The 17954-nt window shown below is 40.0% G+C and overlaps 3 protein-coding genes and 1 pseudogene across 3 annotated transcripts in view; 2 read left to right on the plus strand and 2 right to left on the minus strand.

Moving 5' to 3' along the window:
• Positions 1-5544: 5544 nt before the first annotated feature.
• Positions 5545-8126, minus strand: LOC116689569 (gamma-crystallin B). The gene is made up of 3 exons (XM_032516118.1): positions 8019-8126; positions 7411-7653; positions 5545-5848 (listed from the first exon to the last, which is right to left on the minus strand). The coding sequence occupies exons 1-3, from the start codon at positions 8034-8036 to the stop codon at positions 5576-5578; spliced, it is 534 nt and encodes a 177-aa protein (XP_032372009.1). The 5' UTR covers positions 8037-8126; the 3' UTR covers positions 5545-5575.
• Positions 8127-8949: 823 nt separating this feature from the next.
• Positions 8950-10532, minus strand: LOC116688877 (gamma-crystallin S-1-like). Its single transcript, XM_032515029.1, has 2 exons — positions 10264-10532; positions 8950-9295 (listed from the first exon to the last, which is right to left on the minus strand). The coding sequence occupies exons 1-2, from the start codon at positions 10360-10362 to the stop codon at positions 9023-9025; spliced, it is 372 nt and encodes a 123-aa protein (XP_032370920.1). The 5' UTR covers positions 10363-10532; the 3' UTR covers positions 8950-9022.
• A 6264-nt stretch (positions 10533-16796) lies between these two features.
• The window catches only part of LOC116688869 (gamma-crystallin M3-like), a 20903-nt gene continuing 19745 nt past the window's right edge, over positions 16797-17954 (plus strand). Inside the window, exon 1 of the mRNA XM_032515014.1 lies at positions 16797-16854. Coding sequence (XP_032370905.1) covers positions 16846-16854 — 9 coding nt within the window. The 5' untranslated portion in view covers positions 16797-16845. The remainder of the gene's footprint in view (positions 16855-17954) is intronic.
• The window catches only part of LOC116688868 (gamma-crystallin M3-like), a 1340-nt pseudogene continuing 183 nt past the window's right edge, over positions 16798-17954 (plus strand).

Genomic DNA, 17954 nt, shown 5'->3' on the forward strand with positions numbered 1-17954 from the left:
TATTTTCTGAGCCCACTAGATGGCGCTCTCTGTTCAACAAAGGCTTGAGAATCCACTCAATCAAATTCGAATCGGGTGTTGGAATCAACACCAAGAATGTGAATTATATACAAGAATAGCATTATAACCGAGCCCCTCACAGCTTCTTTCCACATGGTAGAAGAGGGGGCACAACCAAACCTGATGCACATGATTCTTGGATCCCCATTACAGTGTGAAAAGATGAGGAAGAAGCCTGACAGCTCATTTCTCCACACGGAAATGATTGTGGTGGTTTGGGCATCTGGTAAGGATGCCTCCTGGGCACCTTCCTAGGGAGGTGTTCCAGGCACGTCCAGCTGGGAGGAGGCCTCGGGGGAGACCCAGAACTAGGTGGAGGGATTATATCTCCAACTTGGCCTGGGAACGCCTCGGGATCCCCCAGTCGGAACTGGTTGATGTGGCTCGGGAAAGGGACGTTTGGGGTACCCTGCTGGAGCTGCTGCTCCCACAACCCAACCCTGGATAAGTGGACAAAGATGGATGGATGGATGGATGGAAATAACCAAGGATCTTATTTAAATTACCATTTGTGCACATTCAACAGATCTAAAAAGATTATAAACACTGAAGTAATAATAATAGTGATAACATAAGCTAATAATTCAATCTACACAGCTCAATAAAGAAGGAAATATCTTCAGTGGATTTCATGTGAGGGACTCTGATCACATACAGTACGTTAATAATAGCATGTTGCTTTTCGTGCAGATGAAAGAGCTTTTACATGAAGCTGTCCTCATGGCTGCTTTCATCCTGAATCAGCTTCAGGTGAAACTGTGTGCTTCAAACAGGCCATGGTGTCACATCCCAGCCTTTCATCAGCTGGGCGCACTGCATTAGCGATCATCACTTATTGAAAGATCCATTAAAAGCATATTGCTGGGCTACATATTCAGAACAACTGGCGTAAATCATGGCGGTTATTAGGTTGTTATAAACACTATAGGACACTTCTGCTTCAGCTGCTTTCTCTCTGCTATTTTTAACCCTGCAGTAGATTTTGTTTAATCTATTTGACCCTGTGTTTCCTTTCTCTCCTCCTTCTCGCTCTCTCTTACTCCATCAAGTCCATCGCCCGTCTCCCATCTCCCCATTCTTGCCATACAAGGTAACTCTTGCAGATAGAAACAACATTCTTTTCCCTGGGATTAACATAGTTCCTCTGAGCTGCTGAGACAAATCATATGCACACAAGTCACTGTAAAAATAACTGTGCTGGAGGAAACAGAGAAATGCAGAGTGTTTTTAGATTGACGTTAAAGGAGATTTTTTTTCATGCAAATTACAAAGAATTACAAAACATCTACATGATACAGATGAGACTGTAGATTGGAAGACTAAACACTATTCAACTTCCTGTAGCCATGAATCGATAAATCTGGATTTTTGGATTGATTTTGGCACAAAAAAGGCATCCGGAGATCCCATGAAGATCAATAATTAAACAAGCTTAATCCTGACCTTACTAGGACACAAAAATCTTGACCTGAAGGGCTGGGACAGAAGGAACTTTTAACCAAACAACAGTCTATATTGAGGATTTTTTGTAAGCCTTTGTGCATGAGGGCAAAGGTTTGGCGTAAAGTCTGACACTATCTCACATCTAAAGACAATCTGTCATAAGGTCACTGAGTTTCTAGTCACAGAATAGAAGATTTTACTATTAAGACTTAAAGCTTTCAATTAATATCAAACACAAGTGATTTTGTTGGAACGTTAAGACAGGAAAAAGTCTGACTTAAGACAGCTCAGACTGAGTTTTTTGACCACCTTATACTAAGTGATTGGACAGGAGCACGCCCGTGATCTAGCAAGAACATTTGCCTGCAACAATGCAATAGCTTGAAAAGTTGTTTGGTGTAAGGTAAACCCAGTTTCACAGCAGTTTGTGAAATGGTCATTTATTTGATTTGAAGCATATATTTGATTTGTGTACACAAACACCTTTATCTCTGTATTTTGTTAGATGGTCAGCATGTTTTTTTTTCCTCTTGTGATGATCAACACGTTTTTTTTTATGACACCAACGATTGCATAGCGGTACTCACCGGGACAGGTTGGGTTTAGGAAAACAACAACAGGACGTGAAACAACAACGACATGGTTGGGTTTAGGAAAGGTGACATTCGGGATACGATCCCCTGTCTTCTGGGTAAAAGTCCTGTGTGTTTTGACTCACCTACCACCACAACCAACCTCAATACTCAGTACTACTTGCTATCGTAGACGCTCCTAATGCTACGTCATCTTCTCATTGAAAATCATGCTGTGATCACAAAAGATGATTTTCATTGAAATACAATAGTAAAAAAACACGATAAACATATTTGTGTACACATATCAAATTACGTGACCATTTCATGAACTGCCATGAGACTGTAAGGGTTGGTGAGGTCGGCATAAGGGGCAGAGTACAAATCAAACCAAGACCAAAAGTATACAAAACTATCTCGGCTGCAGCTCAAAACATCCTCCACAAGAGGGTGCTCACTGGCGCCATTTGATGTGTTTCTCTGCCTAAATCCACCTCTCTTTCTTTCTCCTGTTACCCACTAAAAGCACCCGTGGGCTGCAATAAACAAAGAGGCTTTAGAGGTGAATAACTCCAGCTGGGAGAACGTGCTGGCTGGACTCCTTTTGTGTTGTTGGGGTCACAGCGTTGTTCCAGTTAGCTGAGCGTCAGCACTAACAGGACCTGGCAAGCTCCAGGCTCTTACTGGCAAATCCCACTGAATCATCAGCAAGCTGCGTCTCTTTGTCCACAGGTTTAGCTGAGCTCTGTGACCTCCCTGCTGTACTCCTATCAGCTGATGAGAGTCATAAGACTTGTTCAAACCCACCAGTGTGGGATGCGTGGAGCATGAAGACCAGAGGAGGACCGACACACTTTTGTGAGCACAGATATACAATGTGTGCATGCACCTCAAAAGCGAAACCTCAGTTATTATTACTTAAATGCACATGTGTAGTTGTTTTTATGTGGTTGCATGTTTTCGATGACACACAAAGGCCTTCTGAACTTGGCTGGTAAGGGGATAGGTATCCCACAGACCCCCTTTATAGCTATCTTTAACCAGCGAGAACTCTGCCCGGTCTATATTAGACTATACAAACCACCCTTCTCCACTTTTGATAAAATCCTCTCAGGTCGTAGATTCAAAGTACCCCGGTTCAATAGCACTAGGTGCAAAAACTCCTTCGTTCCCTGTGCAAAAACTCGGCTTAATTCCCTCTTTTCATGTTCTTTGATGAACCCACTAGGTTGCTGAACATCAAAGTGAAGCTTAGTCTTCTCGCAAAAATGTATTTTATTTGGAAAAAAGTTTGGAGTCGTGAGCAGTTAAAACAAATAGCGAAGGTGTTCTTTCAAAGGGAAAAAGTTCCCAAAAAAGAAGAAAGGGTCCAAGGCACTCTTCTTGCAAAAAAGTTGAAAAAGCTTTTTTTTCAGTTGGATATTTTATATTGAAATTGTAAGTATGTTAAAATAGAACTGTGTACCAACAAACACAGTGGCACAAACAGTCTTTTTTTAGATTGCTCCTGTAGTATTGTAAAAAATTGTGTTCTGTATATTGTATCTACTTAAAATACATTTATACTGTTTTTAGTACATTTTGTTTATTTGTACATGTGTTCATTTTTATCTTTTTTTAATTAAGTTTCCCATTTGGGATAATAAAATGACTGAAGTGAATTAATTACCAGAATCCATGTTTGTGCATTTGGAGGAATTGCAGAAACCCAAACCACAGTCTTTTCTGTCTTTTCTGTATATGTCATGTAACGTTTTAATATTTTCTGATTAAACGTTGTGTTGGACCCCAGGAAGACTAGCTGGTCCTCTAGGCGTCAGCTGACAGGGATCCTCATAATAAATACAAATAGATACAGGCTTCCTCGCTCAGTGAAAATACTGTATGATGCATTTTACTGCTGTGGATTTTTAGGATTGTGCTCATTTTTAACTCCTTCATATACTGTTGGGTAGTTTAATCTAAAGCAATGCATCATATTCTATAAGATCATTATATGTTTGTAGCATTGCTGTCATGTGAGAACAACATATCTCTAAAAAGTCAGCCCGGTTTTTCAGTTTCTTATCACTTACCGGAAGTGAACCAATTATTTTGCTGTTCTGATTGCAGGAGAGTTTTGTTTCGTGTTTGGTGGTGAGGGCATTGTACCAGGATGAAATCTTGAAGGTGAGTATGTGAGCTTAATTGCCCTTGCTGACGTTAAAAGCACTGAGCTTCCTCTGCAGGCGGTGGCGCTACTGAGCTTAATTGTAAACAGAGTCCGGGTGCTGAGAAAGGACATGAAGGACTCCCCATGGACCTGTTCTACTATCTGGCCTTGGATACCAAGGGGTAGCTAGTCATATATTAGGCTATGTTACAAGAATGTAACATCAGGTTACAGAAACAGCTAATGTCATTTGATTGATCATATGTTTTTTTTAGTATAGTTTTTTTCCTTTGAGGAACCATTCAAACTTTTTAAGCATTGCCAGACCTATCGCCACATTACTCTGCTAAATAGTCTTGGGAAGTAACTGGTTTTTGTGACACATTTGCACCCCACAAAAGCAAACGTGCAATAATAAAAAATACACATACAGTAAATAATAAACTAGCTGAGTTAACCTCATTAGCTCTTTTACCAGTGTATCGCCATGTGTACTTTTTCCATAGCAATCCCACCAGTCGGTTCCAAAACATCCCAGTTAGAGAGAATGCCGTAAACATATTCTTTGTAAATCTTTACAATCCCTCACCAAAAGAACCAAGCAACCCTGTCCCAAATCGAACCATTTGAGAAGGGCAACACAACGAGAGCAGAAGGCCTGGGATGTAAGACAATTACCCTGGAAATTTACGGCCATTGATCCAGACTACTCCAGAACAAAAGCACTCAAATAAGGTTAACAAGCAATAAAAATATTCACTTTTAAGACTGTAGGATGATGACTTCTATCTCCAAAGACTGTGCTCATCTCTGTATCCCTCTGTGTGTGTGTGTGTGTGTGTGTGTGTGTGTGTGTGTGTGTGTGTGTGTGTGTGTGTGTGTGTTTTTAGGGGTCTGGTGTTTTTTTTAGGGGTAAGGTGTTGCATAAGTGTTTGTGCAGTCTAACGGAAATCATCAGATTAAATGTCGAGGCAGATGGCCGCCCACCAAGAGCCATGTTCCGTCCGAGGTCTCTGCTTGTTCAAAGAAAGTTTTTCCTTGCTGCTGTGAGCAATTGCTCTTGGGTGAAGTGTAAATTATAGAGCGTGTCCCAGACATAGTCTATCTGCAGAGTGTTCTAAGTTAACGTCTGTTAAGGTTTGACACTATACATTTGAAAATGTGTCTTGTTTCTTTGAATTGCCTGAGAATGTCTTTGTAAGTCACATCTATACAGATCAGCCGTCGGCCCCCTTGTTTAGAGGGTAAATACAAACAAATAAAAGAAATGAAAGAACATACTGAGCACAATCCTTTTTTTATTATCAAAGAACAGATGTGTAAAAACATTAACCAAAAGACAGACCATCTAAAAGTTGATGACGCGGCGGAAGGACCCCACACTGGGGTTCATGGCTGCCCACTCAGTGAAGCGGCGGTACTGTCCTCTCTCCAGCAGGTACTGGCGTCCGCGGTAGTCGGGAAGCTCGTAGAAAACCCAGGCACCATCCTGCACCTGGGCGGAATGGATCTCCAGGAGGTTCCAGCGTTCCAGCAGGTTCTTCAGATCTTCAGTGCTCTCCAACATCTGGCCACTAAAGTCAGGACGCTCATAGACACAAATCCTAAACGCACCAGACGCCTGCAAGACCAGGAGTTCAGTTTAATCTTTTTACAAGAAGTGACCCAGCAGCTAAAACAGCAAAACAAATTAGAAAATATAAAATGTACAAAGTATGTTGTTGGTTTGGAGTATGAGCAGTTGTTTAACCTCTGAATACAAACTAAGGAATTCAATTTTCTCTTTTAGAAATTTAAATGTGTCTTCATTAAATATCCAACCATGTCTCCTATAAATTCAATGTTCTCATTTTGAAAAGATCCACCTCCTATTGAGTTACAATGTGAGGTGGTTGGGGTGGATAGTCAAACATACAAAGCATAGGATTTTATGCCCCATTCCCATCATGTCAGATGGAAAAGATAGGAAAGATGTCCATGTTTACGAATTTCAAGCGTTTGCATCGCAGAACATGATGAGTTGCACAAAAATGTGCGCATTAACAAACGTGCCTGTTGGGAACGGGACAATCGTTTGGTCTCAGCTCTTGCTGCTTGCAGCTTTCTGGAGACGTGCTCATCCAAACAACTTCACACTCGACACTGCGCTTCTCTTGGTCCTGAGCAACACACCTGCCATGACACAGTTGCGTCCCCGAGCAAGGTTAGAGTATACGCAACATTTGCCAATGGCTAGCTATTTGGGACCAAGCTATTCCCGGGAACAAAAGTGTTCATTCCGAAAGTCACATCGCTAATGCTTGAAATGTTTGAGTTTGCTAAAATGTAACCAGACTCTCTTTCTTAATCTGTTCTTGAAATTACTGTATTCAGCAATGGGGAGCGCTCATTAAGCTCATCATGAAGTGCCAAGTTGGATGTATTGGAGCTTTCAAAGACCAGAGTTTTGCATCTCGCGTTAGGTCAAGTGCAGGCAACAAAAACAGATCATGATTTCGTTCAAATGTCAATAAAGTCCAAGACCAGAATCTTTCTCTAACATGAACCATCAAACAAGTTTTGTGAGGCTTTGCACACTGGTAAAGTTGTCATTTATGGGATTGTTCCGGGGGCTGCCGGAGGTTTTGCCGAATTTGTCCATCCCCTGCTGCTTTCTTTGTGTTGGCAATCTAAAGTCAATGTCGATTTGGGAAACATCCTCCAAGCTAGAACGGCTAATCAAATTATGTTTCTCTTTTTTTAAGTGAAATTCTCATCAAACGCTCAACAGCCATTTTAATTCCAGAGCTTGCCTCCTTACATGCACATCTTCCACCAAACAAGTTCCTTCCTGAGGCTATTTGGCAGAAGCCCACCGCTTAGCACCGCCCAAGACAATTGGGATTGGTTTAAAGAAAATCCAACAAACCAGAGCAGGTTTTTCTCCCATCCCGGAATGCTGTGTGGACTAGCCAGACCGTCTTCTGCAGCGCTGTGGAGGAAGGTTTGGCAATGCGAGACTAGAAAGACACCAACGTGTCGGTGTGGGCTAACCAGTGCTGCACTCAAATTATTTAATTCCTGCACAGTGCAGGACTGTTCTGCAACTGGTTGAACCTTGGCTCTCTGCTCTGCGCCCTACCTCGCAGTTTTGCCATTGATCACGTGTAGGCGGTTGAAGGCTTCTCGAATGTAGGAACTTACATTTCGTACGATCCGGCAGGACCTGATGCTGTCGTTGATGCCCATCCAGTACTGGTAATCAGGGTACTCCCCCCTGGTCAGGATGTACTGGTATCCCCGGTAGTTGGGCCTGTCATACAGAACCCAGGCCCCGCTGTCCACACGAACAGAGTTACAGCGGCGGAAGTGGGTGTTGAGCTCAGGACAGTCACTGGTGCACTCATAAAAGCGACCTTGGAAGTTTCTGTCTTCATAAAACGTGATCTGGAAGAGGACAAAGGGTGTTCAGTGGATATTAAATACAAGATAATGGATTATAAATGGTGTAAATGCACAGCTGACAAGACAACAAATCAATTAACTGAAAGAATTTCAGGCACTTGAGTTCGAAGAGGTCAAGTCGGACGCTGGAGTTTTAGGGCACACCTAGTGTAGAGTAGTAGAGTTGGTGCGATTCTGGGGTGAAGTTGCAACATTGTTGCATTTTTCAATTGGTGTCAGTGCATTGAAACTGCACTCTTTCAAACACACCAAATATCATTTTGGAGTTTACTTCCTATATTTGGGTCGGATCGCGTTCTCACTTACACAGTTGGTCACAGGCTTTATCAAATGTTTGCCTACTGTACCTTTCCCACACGCTCCATATCTGTTAATCACACCCTTCACATACACAATATTGCCTACAGGCCCAGTCCAGATTTATATATGCAGTGTACGTGGACACACTGAAATGCACTGCCAGAGCCATCATTGTCATTTTAATTGGCTCAGCATTATATGTGCAGAAAGGCTGACGCTGTTGTTTTAAAAAGGCTTGGCTGTGTGCGGTGTTTACTCACGACTGCAAAGGCTGACCTTTTATCTGTCAATGCCTGATTCCAGAAACAATTTGATCCAATAAAATTGTCTCTTCTGCAGATGATACTGAGGCTGATGCATAGTTCTGTTGGACAGGCTTTAACATCTGTGCCACAGGAATGGGTTGGAAATCCGAGGGTCACTGGTTCAAGTCCCAGTACAAACTAAAGTACAGAGTGTGGACTAGTAGCTGGAGAGATGCCAGTTATGATACACATTTTCAACAAACATTTTATTACTTTTGTGTCATCAAGATTAGGACAGTGTGTTGATGTCAAATGGACATCAAGTTTTTAACGTCAGTTTGATTTGCACTTTCGACCTGTTTTTTCATGTCTATGTTTCATGTTGACTTGATGTCTCTTCAACATCAAGTGCCCACTGTGTATCTTTTCTTGTTCTACATCACAGTAGACTGGGTATCTTTGGGTTCTGGACTGAAAAAAGAATAACCCTTAAATAAATAAAAATAAAATACTTAAATTGTTTCTTTTTAGAGTTTTGCATTGTTTTAGCTAAAACTATTAAACTCAACTGGCAAATAATAGAAAGTTCCCTTAAATCTTAGAGAAGACTGGAAAATCGGTAATCTGTGTCTGTATTGCAAAATAAATAATGAATAGCATTGTTCATTAATCTTTCTCTATATTATATTTTAATGGATAAAAGAAGAATTAAACCTCACACAGACACAAACAATTCAAACAAATCAAATTTTAATGTTAAGTCAATGTATCACATTGCATTACAAGAAACCTTAACAGGTTGAATTTCACAGCTCAGTGATTATTTTGATGGAGCCCACAGTTGGTTTGAGAGCGCCCCACTCTGAGTGGTGTCGGTACTCCCCTTTCTCCAGCTGGTACTGACGACCGCAGAAGTTGGGATGTTCAAAGAAGATCCAGGAGCCCTCCAGGACCTTGCAGGACTGGACTTCACGTCTGAGCCATTTCTCCTGGATAGACTTCATGTCTTCTGTCAACTCCAAAGATTGGCCGTCAAAGTTTGGCCGGTCAAACAGCCTCAGTTTGTACGGCGCTTTGGCCTGAAACCAAAACAGTCAGAAACAATGTATTATAATAATAATAATAATAATAATGATAATAATACAAAACATTAAACAAAGTTACAGTGTTAAAAGCTACAGTGTGTATTTTCTCTCTCCTCCATGAGGAATTCTTAATGATACATGATACAAGCCTTCCGTGATAGCGCTCGTCCCCCCAAACCTCCCCCACCCCCACCCTTCCACCGCCACGCAGTTGCTAGTAGCCAAGGAGGACACGGAAGAGAAAATCTTCTTAACATAGCCATACTAAGAAATCCAGAGAGACTTGTGTGGAGCTGATAATCTTAATTAGCTTTGTAGCAACTCATTTGGCAACGGCTTGAATGTGCTCAATGATGCTCATTAATATTAAAAATTACTCACTAAAGCTTTAAGAAGACAAAACTAAAATGACAAACAACAATCAAAACAACATTTTTAAAAAAATCAAAAGTTTTACAGCATTAACAAATGAGCAACACAAGAAATTAAGTACAATAAAAACATTTTAGGTTCCCAGAATTGTTAAAATCTATAATTTAAACTCATTTCAAGCACCAAAACAATACGTTCACATTTATTTTTCAGAACAGATTTTAAGGAATTTCAAACAATAAACATTTTAGCTTTCGGGCCAAAATTATATCTAACACATCGCTCTAGGACCAATTTGGGGCTCACTATGCAGAAAGCTGAGTTTATTCTGAACATTTTGATAGGCCACACCTGGGGACCCCCATAACACAGATTATATGCAAATAGCCTTAAAAGGTGAAAAAAGGTTAAAAGAGGATAAGGATCTCCCTGATCTCCCCAGGGAGATTGTTCCAGAGAGAGCGGGCCTTTAAAAAAGCTCGGTCACCCTGGGTCCTCAGCCTGGATTTGGAGCGGCTAACAGAGACTTTGGCTGGGAATCAAACGTATGTGTTTTTTTTTGTTTTTTTTAATGGCACTTTGTAACTTACGTTTTTGATGATCCTGCAGGATCTGACACAGTCGTTGAAGCCCATCCAGCGACTGTAGTCACTGTATTCCCCTGGACCAACGACGTACTGGTAGCCCATGTAGTTGTTGCACTCATACAGGACCCACCAGCCGGACGCCACCTTGACCGAGTTGCATCTGCGGATGAAGCCCTGCAGGTCGGCGGAGTCGCCTTTGCAGTCGTAGGACTTCCCCTGGAAGTCCCGGTCCTCGTAAAACACAATCTGGAAAGAAAGAATTTAGACAGGAATAGGGATAAAACGATGCGCTCAATCTGCGATTCAATTCACGATTTTAGGTTTACGATGCGATTTTCTCATGATATTTTTGAACAGAATGAGTTGCAAACAAATGAGTGAATTTTTTCCTGTTCATATAAACTGTACAAAACAACAGACATGTCCTTATCAAAAGTGCAACTGATCTTGTATTTTAAAATGACCCAAATTAAGAAGAACAGCGATGTCTGAAGTCAAAGGTTCAGAAATGGCTTCACTTTTAACTTTTTATCTCAACGTTTATCTTGTAATCTTTGCAAATTTATATTATTTTAAACTGATTCACGATGCATTGTTACATCCCTATAGACAGGATTATACACTAATATATCCTAAATAAAAATGTTAAAATATACTTTAATATATTTTATAAACAAAAAATACATTTTTTACCAACATGGTGTTTGAAGGTTCTTGAATTCTTATGACAAAACATCTGACCTCTGTGTGTCTTGCACCAAACGATGACCTCCTAACAACACAACCAGACACACACTGTACTCACCTTCGCCATCTGGAGCTCTTAAAAAAGTAGATGCTGTATCGAACGCAGTACTCTTTATACATGGCAGAGACAATACTGCTAAATGCATGGTTAGCAGTGCATGTAACACTTATTACAATCCAAATATTCATCTAGAGTCTGCACCATTGTTCGTACTCACTGAATTGCCTTTCTACACACAATGGTTGTTTAGCAGTGCCAAGATTCAGTCGCTGCTCAAACCAAACGGACCTGCACCTCTCTGATACGTGTGTTTTGTTTGTCTGCAATTTGATGTATTTCATTCTTAGTTTCCCTTTTTATTTTGAATTTCTTAATGAATTTATATTTTTGATACTAAAATATGTACAATACAAGAAATTGTAACACACGTTTATCAGAAATAAGCTGTTTTTTGTAGGACACTTAGTAATTTAAATTACATGTTTGGATGAGGATGGTATTTAGGTATGTCAATACGCTTTCAATTTTGTACAATATCATTATTTTCTGTACGACCCTTTCTGTTTTCTTTTACATGTTTGAAATAAATTTCAATCAATCAATATGTAAGCTATAAACTGCATTTTATCTAGGAAAGTTGCTATGCAAATACAGTTGATCCTCATGCTTTTTTTTGCTGTATGATTTTCTGCATTGGAAGGAAAAATCCACAGTTTATGAACATACTGCAGCGATGAAAACAGCTGAGACTGGTAACGCAAACTCTTAAGTTCTGGTTATATTGAACTTCTTGGAACTTAAAAAAAACCCAACTCAAATGCTTTCTAGAAGAATAGTCAATCATACAAAGAACACTTTTACATCAGCTGTAATGATAATTTCCAGAATCTACCTCTGTGGTTTTCATCACATTTACCTCAGTCTAAGTTCTGCTAGCGCCTGATTGGTTGGTTCAGCTACATGTATGCGAGAAGTGTTGTCAACGGAAGTACATTTTCAGGATAATTGCGTTCATCATCTTTCAACCAGCCCAGTTCATAAGAGAGAATACACAAAGCCCAGTTATGGATAAGAAATACTTTTATTCATTTGAGTCCAACACTCAGGGTCCTGGGGAAAAGGACACATGTCCAACTGGAAGAAGAAGCAGTTGAGAGGCTGAAATGTTTTCCAATCTTATCGTTCTGGAAGACTGAACTTCTTGAGGGGCTCTACCGGAACATCAATGAAATTAGGCCGTCTTTAATTATGAGGATAGTGAGAGTGGGATGCTTGCAACAGCTGAATTTCTATTAGTGAGGAAACAATGTTTTATTAATCTGATTTACCGCTTTGTTCTAACGCAGCTCCCTCTTCTCAGTCATCGACCATTTCCCCCAGCTGTGGGCCCAAACTCTTGTTTGTAACATAAATAAAATGGTTTATGGATAATTGTATTTCCATATTCTGTAGCGGACTTTACCAGTGGACTTCTGCATTAGAAAATTGTTTAGTTGAAAGAGGTGACGTCTCTTACATTTTAAAACCAGCCTCTGGAGACTTGACCCGCGGAGTCGCAGGCGATGAAATCAGCTGGTTTGAGTCGAGCGGAGGAGGCATGCCGGTTCAGTGCGCTGCAACTTTTTCCGTCCAACGTTCTACAACGGTTTTGTCATGTTGCAAATCTTTGGTGTGAACCGGGCTTCAGACTAAGACTTAGACTTAGACTTCTCTTTATTGACGTTGAAAGTTCCAGCAGCAGTTTTAGCAAGAAAAAAAAAAAAAAAAAAGATAAAAAGATAAAAAAAGACAGTATAAAGACAACAAAATAACAATAATAATAATAACAACAACAACAATAACAACATTTGTCAAATGAAAAAAGAAAAGACCATAAATTATTATTAAAGTGTCAGTGTTGAGTCCAGTGTTAAAGTGATAAAGTGACCAGGTGTGAATTTAAGTCCAGGTGTGCATGTCTGCAAGTATATGTGTATGTATATATGTATGTATAAATGTATGTGTGTATGTATGTATGTATGTATGCATGTATGTGTGTGTGTATGTATGTATGTATGTATGTATGTATGTATGTATGTATGTATGTGTAATGTATGTATGTGTAATGTATGTATGCATGTATGTATGTATGTATGTATGTATGTATGTGTAATGTATGTATGTGTAATGTATGTATGTATGTGTAATGTATGTATTAGTGTAATGTATGTATGTATGTATGTATGTATGTATGTATGCATGCATGTATGTATGTATGTGTGTATGTGTGTATGTATGTGTGTATGTAAGTGTGTGTGTTTGTGTGTGTGTATGTATGTATGTATGTGTGTATGTATGTATGTATGTATGTATGTGTAATGTATGTATGTATGTATGTGTGTGTATGTGTGTATGTATGTATGTGTGTATGTGTGTGTTTGTGTGTGTGTTTGTGTGTGTGTATGTATGTATGTGTGTATGTATGTATGTATGTCTGTCTGTATGTGTAATGTATGTATGTATGTATGTATGGTCCTCTCTGCCCTATTTCCTCCTCCCCCCAGTGAGGAGTTGTACAGTCAGGTGTTGGGGAGCCCTGCATGGTCACTGCTGTTCTGAAGTTCTGTGATCATTCGGTAAGATCTCACAGCGGGACCCCAGTCTGTCTAGGTGTGGTACTCTCCATGTTCCAGGAAGTACTGGTGTCCGTGGTGGTTTGGCTCCTCATAGAGGACCCACGCACCATCCATCACCACAGAGGATTAGACTTCCTGGAACTTGAAGGCCTCGCAAACAGATGCGCAATCTTCACCACACTCTGCCGACCTAGGGCTGTGCAATTAATTTAATTTTGATCGTGATTTTGATTTCAGCGATCAAAGAAACAATATAATAGAGGAAAACAATAATTTTACAAGTGAACTCTGATTTTGTCTTGTTTTCTAAATGACACTCTCACACTCTCTTTATTAGGGGAACTCAAAAAGTTCAACAAGAAAAATATTAAGTGAAAATTCACAGTTCAAGGAGTTTTCACTGTTGATTTGTTTAACTGTTTTTTAAGTTCAATAAATGCAACGTTTCCAAAAGTCAACAAGTAATCGTGTTAAAAACATCTTGATGATGATCCTGGTAAACTATCATCCGGGCATTGGAAGAAACACAACAGTATATTTTCGTGCCTGGCTGCCATAACGATGACAACCAACCAGACATGCCCTACAGGAAGTCCCTCCCCTTCCGGTGGACCTCATGGGTGAATGGGGAGAGACTCATTCTTTTTTGATCCTGTTTCAATTGAGCCATGAAATACACGTGTTTGTCAATTTAAAAGATCATTTTTCAAGCTAAGAAAGTCACAGTTTGTCATAAAATTGTTGAAGTATAAGAAAATACGTAATTAGAAAGCCATGTAAGTGGCGTCTGAAGCTACAAAGCCTGTGTGTTTGGTACAGGGATGTAAAGCTAACATTACTCACAAGAGCAACTGATATTGCTTATAATTTTGCTTCTCGGCTGATAAAACTTTGCTGGATAAAACACACCAGGTAACATAATGTTACATGTGTTGTGGAACAGAGCTAAGCTAGCTAGCTAGTTAGCTAGCGAGCAAGCAGAGCATCAAGCAAAGTGACGTAAATTTTGGAAGACGAGAGATGTAGTTCACTGAGCGGTTGCACACAAAACTAAGTGCTACCACAACAAACCTACAACAAGCTGAGACTTAAGAGTACCTTTTAAATGAATGAACGTCATATTTGTGATTCATGGCTCACTTTAAACAGGTTCCAAAAAATAAATGGTCTCTCCCAGTTCACTACAACAACTTTTTTCCCTCCAAAATAAGGTCCCATGAGGTCCACCAGAAGGGGAGGGACTTCGCCTCTCTATAGTTACAGCCTAAAAGATCTTTAAAACCTCTGGAAAACAGCATCTGCTTCTTACCTTTCCCAGTGTAACGATGGTATTTGCCTCCCACCCAGCTGCAGCTGTGTTGTGGTTTATACAGAAATGCAGAATGTGAAGATGAGGGAAATCTATTGTCATCAAAATTGGCTTGATTTGCATATCAGCAAAATTGTTTGATTGATGTTATTAGTTACATCTGTGTTGTCGCTGTGTTTTATTGTACAGAGCCACGGAAAGATCTCACATAGAAAAAATTATATTTTGGGGTTATTAATACCTGGGAACGAGATAAATAAATCTTGGCCACGCGTTGTCAAAGATATATATATATATATATATATATATATATAAATAAAAGTGTGCTTAAAAAGACCCAGCACAAGGGTTAGCTCCGGCCGCGACCTGCTTGAGGCACTCCTTGGCGATAGCTATGTGTAAAGACAATTTAATTATGTTTCATTTCATCCAAGTCAGTCAGTCAGTCAGTCTGACACAAATACACATGCCTATAAAATATATCCTGAAATAGGCTAGATAGTCTATGCATAGACTATCAACAGCAACCACTGCAATACGTCTTAATCCAAGTATACCAACGCACACAACGCATTCAATAACTTTAGTCATTTCCTGTATAAAAGATAAGAGGTATTTAAAACATTTCTAAATAATTGAGTGACTCACTGCCTATGGGTTTGCTCAGATATACTGTATGTATCCATTTGGCTGGAGCAAGGTCTGTTAACATGTGGCCACAAAATATTTATTTGAGGCTACACAATAATAACGTGTGGCCATACATTAACATTGATTCAATCTGGGATCATTCCGGGGCTCCGTATTATTGTTTCAAAGCAGCAAAGGAAAACAGAATAAGAGAAGATTTGAACTAAATTTAACTTTGATTTGTATCTGTTGAGGACTTCATTAAACCTGCCTTTTGTTGTTGCTTTATATATTAATGGCACTCATTGCAGTGGGGAAACTGACCTGAAATTATGTATTTGCAGGATTAGCTGAGTATGAAGATCTGAATAAACATCTTATTGTGAATCTAAATGACAAGTTGGTAAGTTGTTTTGTTAGAGCCATCGCGTTTTTCCTGCTTTGACAAGTCAAAATCTCTGCTGTAAAAAAGTCTGCCATAACAATACTAAAGTGAGTAAAATAATTCCTGTCATAAGACCACTGAGTCAAAACAAATGTACTCATACCATCTTTTGTAAGCTGTTCCAAATGTGAGCAAAATATACTGAGTCACTCAAAATCCTTTATTGGTAAATCAATACACACAAGGTGGCTTTACTTGGAAGTGTTTCTTGCCTATGAATTTTATGTCCTACTGTTATTAAAATAAACAAACCCAAATATAACTGGGATGTGTCTTGGCATCCAGATGCTTTGGGATAAGAGTTCAAATTAAAGGGATCCGAAATTAACGACACTGTTTACTAAGAGATCAGGCTATGCCCAAAGCTTCATTTGTCAGCCTCACCTAATGCTTACTTTGGTTTAGGTGCATATATAACAATGACGATGGGGAGTAAATGGAATAAAATAGACCTTTAGCTATTTGAAATGCGTTATCCCTATTCTTAAGACATCTACGGTCTGAACTCGTGCCACATTTAAACAAAGCATGACAAACCCATTCAGGCAGACTCCATTTTTTCTTGTCACTATATTCCTCTCCAGTCTGAGAAATATGTAAAATGCAGCTTGGTTCTTCTCGCACCTCTCTCCTGCCTTGTGTCTTCCACCCATTTCCCCTCGCTTTTGTTCTGTATTATGATGGCACAAATGAAATTAACAGCGATCACAGAGCTGCTTATTCATCAGCTTCCAGGTAATTTAAATAACAATACCCTGTTACAGCGCTTATGAAGTATAAAAGCCGCCCGGCAGCCACAGGTTGGTGGACAGATTCCTCCAAACACAGATCATCAAACATGGGCAAGGTGTGTAGAGAGTAGACCAGAAAACAAGCACTTTTCCGTTTAGGAGGCCCTCAATGTAAACAAGTGGAAGAAATATATAACAGAAGGACATGAAGCCATCTAAGCTTACAAAGGTACATTTTTAAATGGACAAATCTGTTCATACTGTTTTTTCTTTTTCAACAGATCACCTTCTACGAGGAGAGGAACTTCCAGGGTCGTCACTATGAGTGCATGAGCGACTGCTCTGAGCTGTCCTCCTACCTGAGCAGGTGCCAGTCCTGCAGGGTGGAGAGCGGCTGCTTCATGGTCTACGACCGCCCCAACTACATGGGAAACCAGTACTTCATGAAGAGGGGCGAGTACGCTGACTACGTGTCTTTTGGCATGAGTGACTCAATCCGATCCTGCCGTTTAATTCCTCAGGTATGTAAGGATTTTGAATGGATGAATATTAATAGAAACGAGTCATCTTTAATGTCTAACTCATACATTATTTATTTAAAATAGTCAAATCCATTGCAATTTTGAAAGAAAAAAGTAGCAGGAGTGCTTCCGGTATCTTTTGAATCACCGGTGCTCGTGAAAGGTAATCAAGTTCACGGAGCGGAGGAAGAGTTATGACCAAAAACCTCATTCAGAAATGTATGTGGGCACTCAAGGTTGGACACATAAAAGAAAAGGCGCCTAATTCATTTGGCACGACATTTAAAAGTAAATCAACGTGTGTTGGCTTGAGCCGTCTGAGGCTTCTGAGTTAGTTTTATGACGTTGTTTTTTGTCACAACTCTTCCTTCTCTCCTTCAATTGCTATTTTTTTTATGTATTTTCCTGCTGGTTCCCTAAAATGTGTGCTTGAAAGTAATTGTTCCAAACACAGCATGGCATTTTAAACACCTTTTACACTGAAAGCAGGAAAGTTGCAACCTAAATTCTTCCCAGGCTGCCGTCCTCCTTTTTGTATTCATTAACAGCACAGAGGTCAGTTCAGGATGAAGATCTACGAGAGGGAGAACTTCCAGGGCCAGAGTCACGAGCTGATGGACGACTGCGTCAACATCATGGACCGTTACCGTATGAACGACTGCCAGTCCTGCAACGTGATGGACGGCCACTGGCTG

Source organism: Etheostoma spectabile, chromosome 5, assembly GCF_008692095.1.
Source record: "Etheostoma spectabile isolate EspeVRDwgs_2016 chromosome 5, UIUC_Espe_1.0, whole genome shotgun sequence".
NCBI lineage: Eukaryota > Metazoa > Chordata > Actinopteri > Perciformes > Percidae > Etheostoma > Etheostoma spectabile.

Excerpts from the sequence above, each read along its gene's own strand:
- LOC116689569 (XM_032516118.1), bottom strand. Across the intron at positions 5,849-7,410 it reads CCTGCCGGATCGTACGAAAT|GCGTCTGGTGCGTTTAGGAT; the intron begins GTAAGTTCCTAC and ends CTGGTCTTGCAG.
- LOC116688877 (XM_032515029.1), bottom strand. The coding sequence starts at position 10,362 with ATGGGCTACCAGTACGTCGTTGGTCCAGGGGAATACAGTGACTACAGT. Across the intron at positions 9,296-10,263 it reads CCTGCAGGATCATCAAAAAC|GCCAAAGCGCCGTACAAACT; the intron begins GTAAGTTACAAA and ends TTTTGGTTTCAG.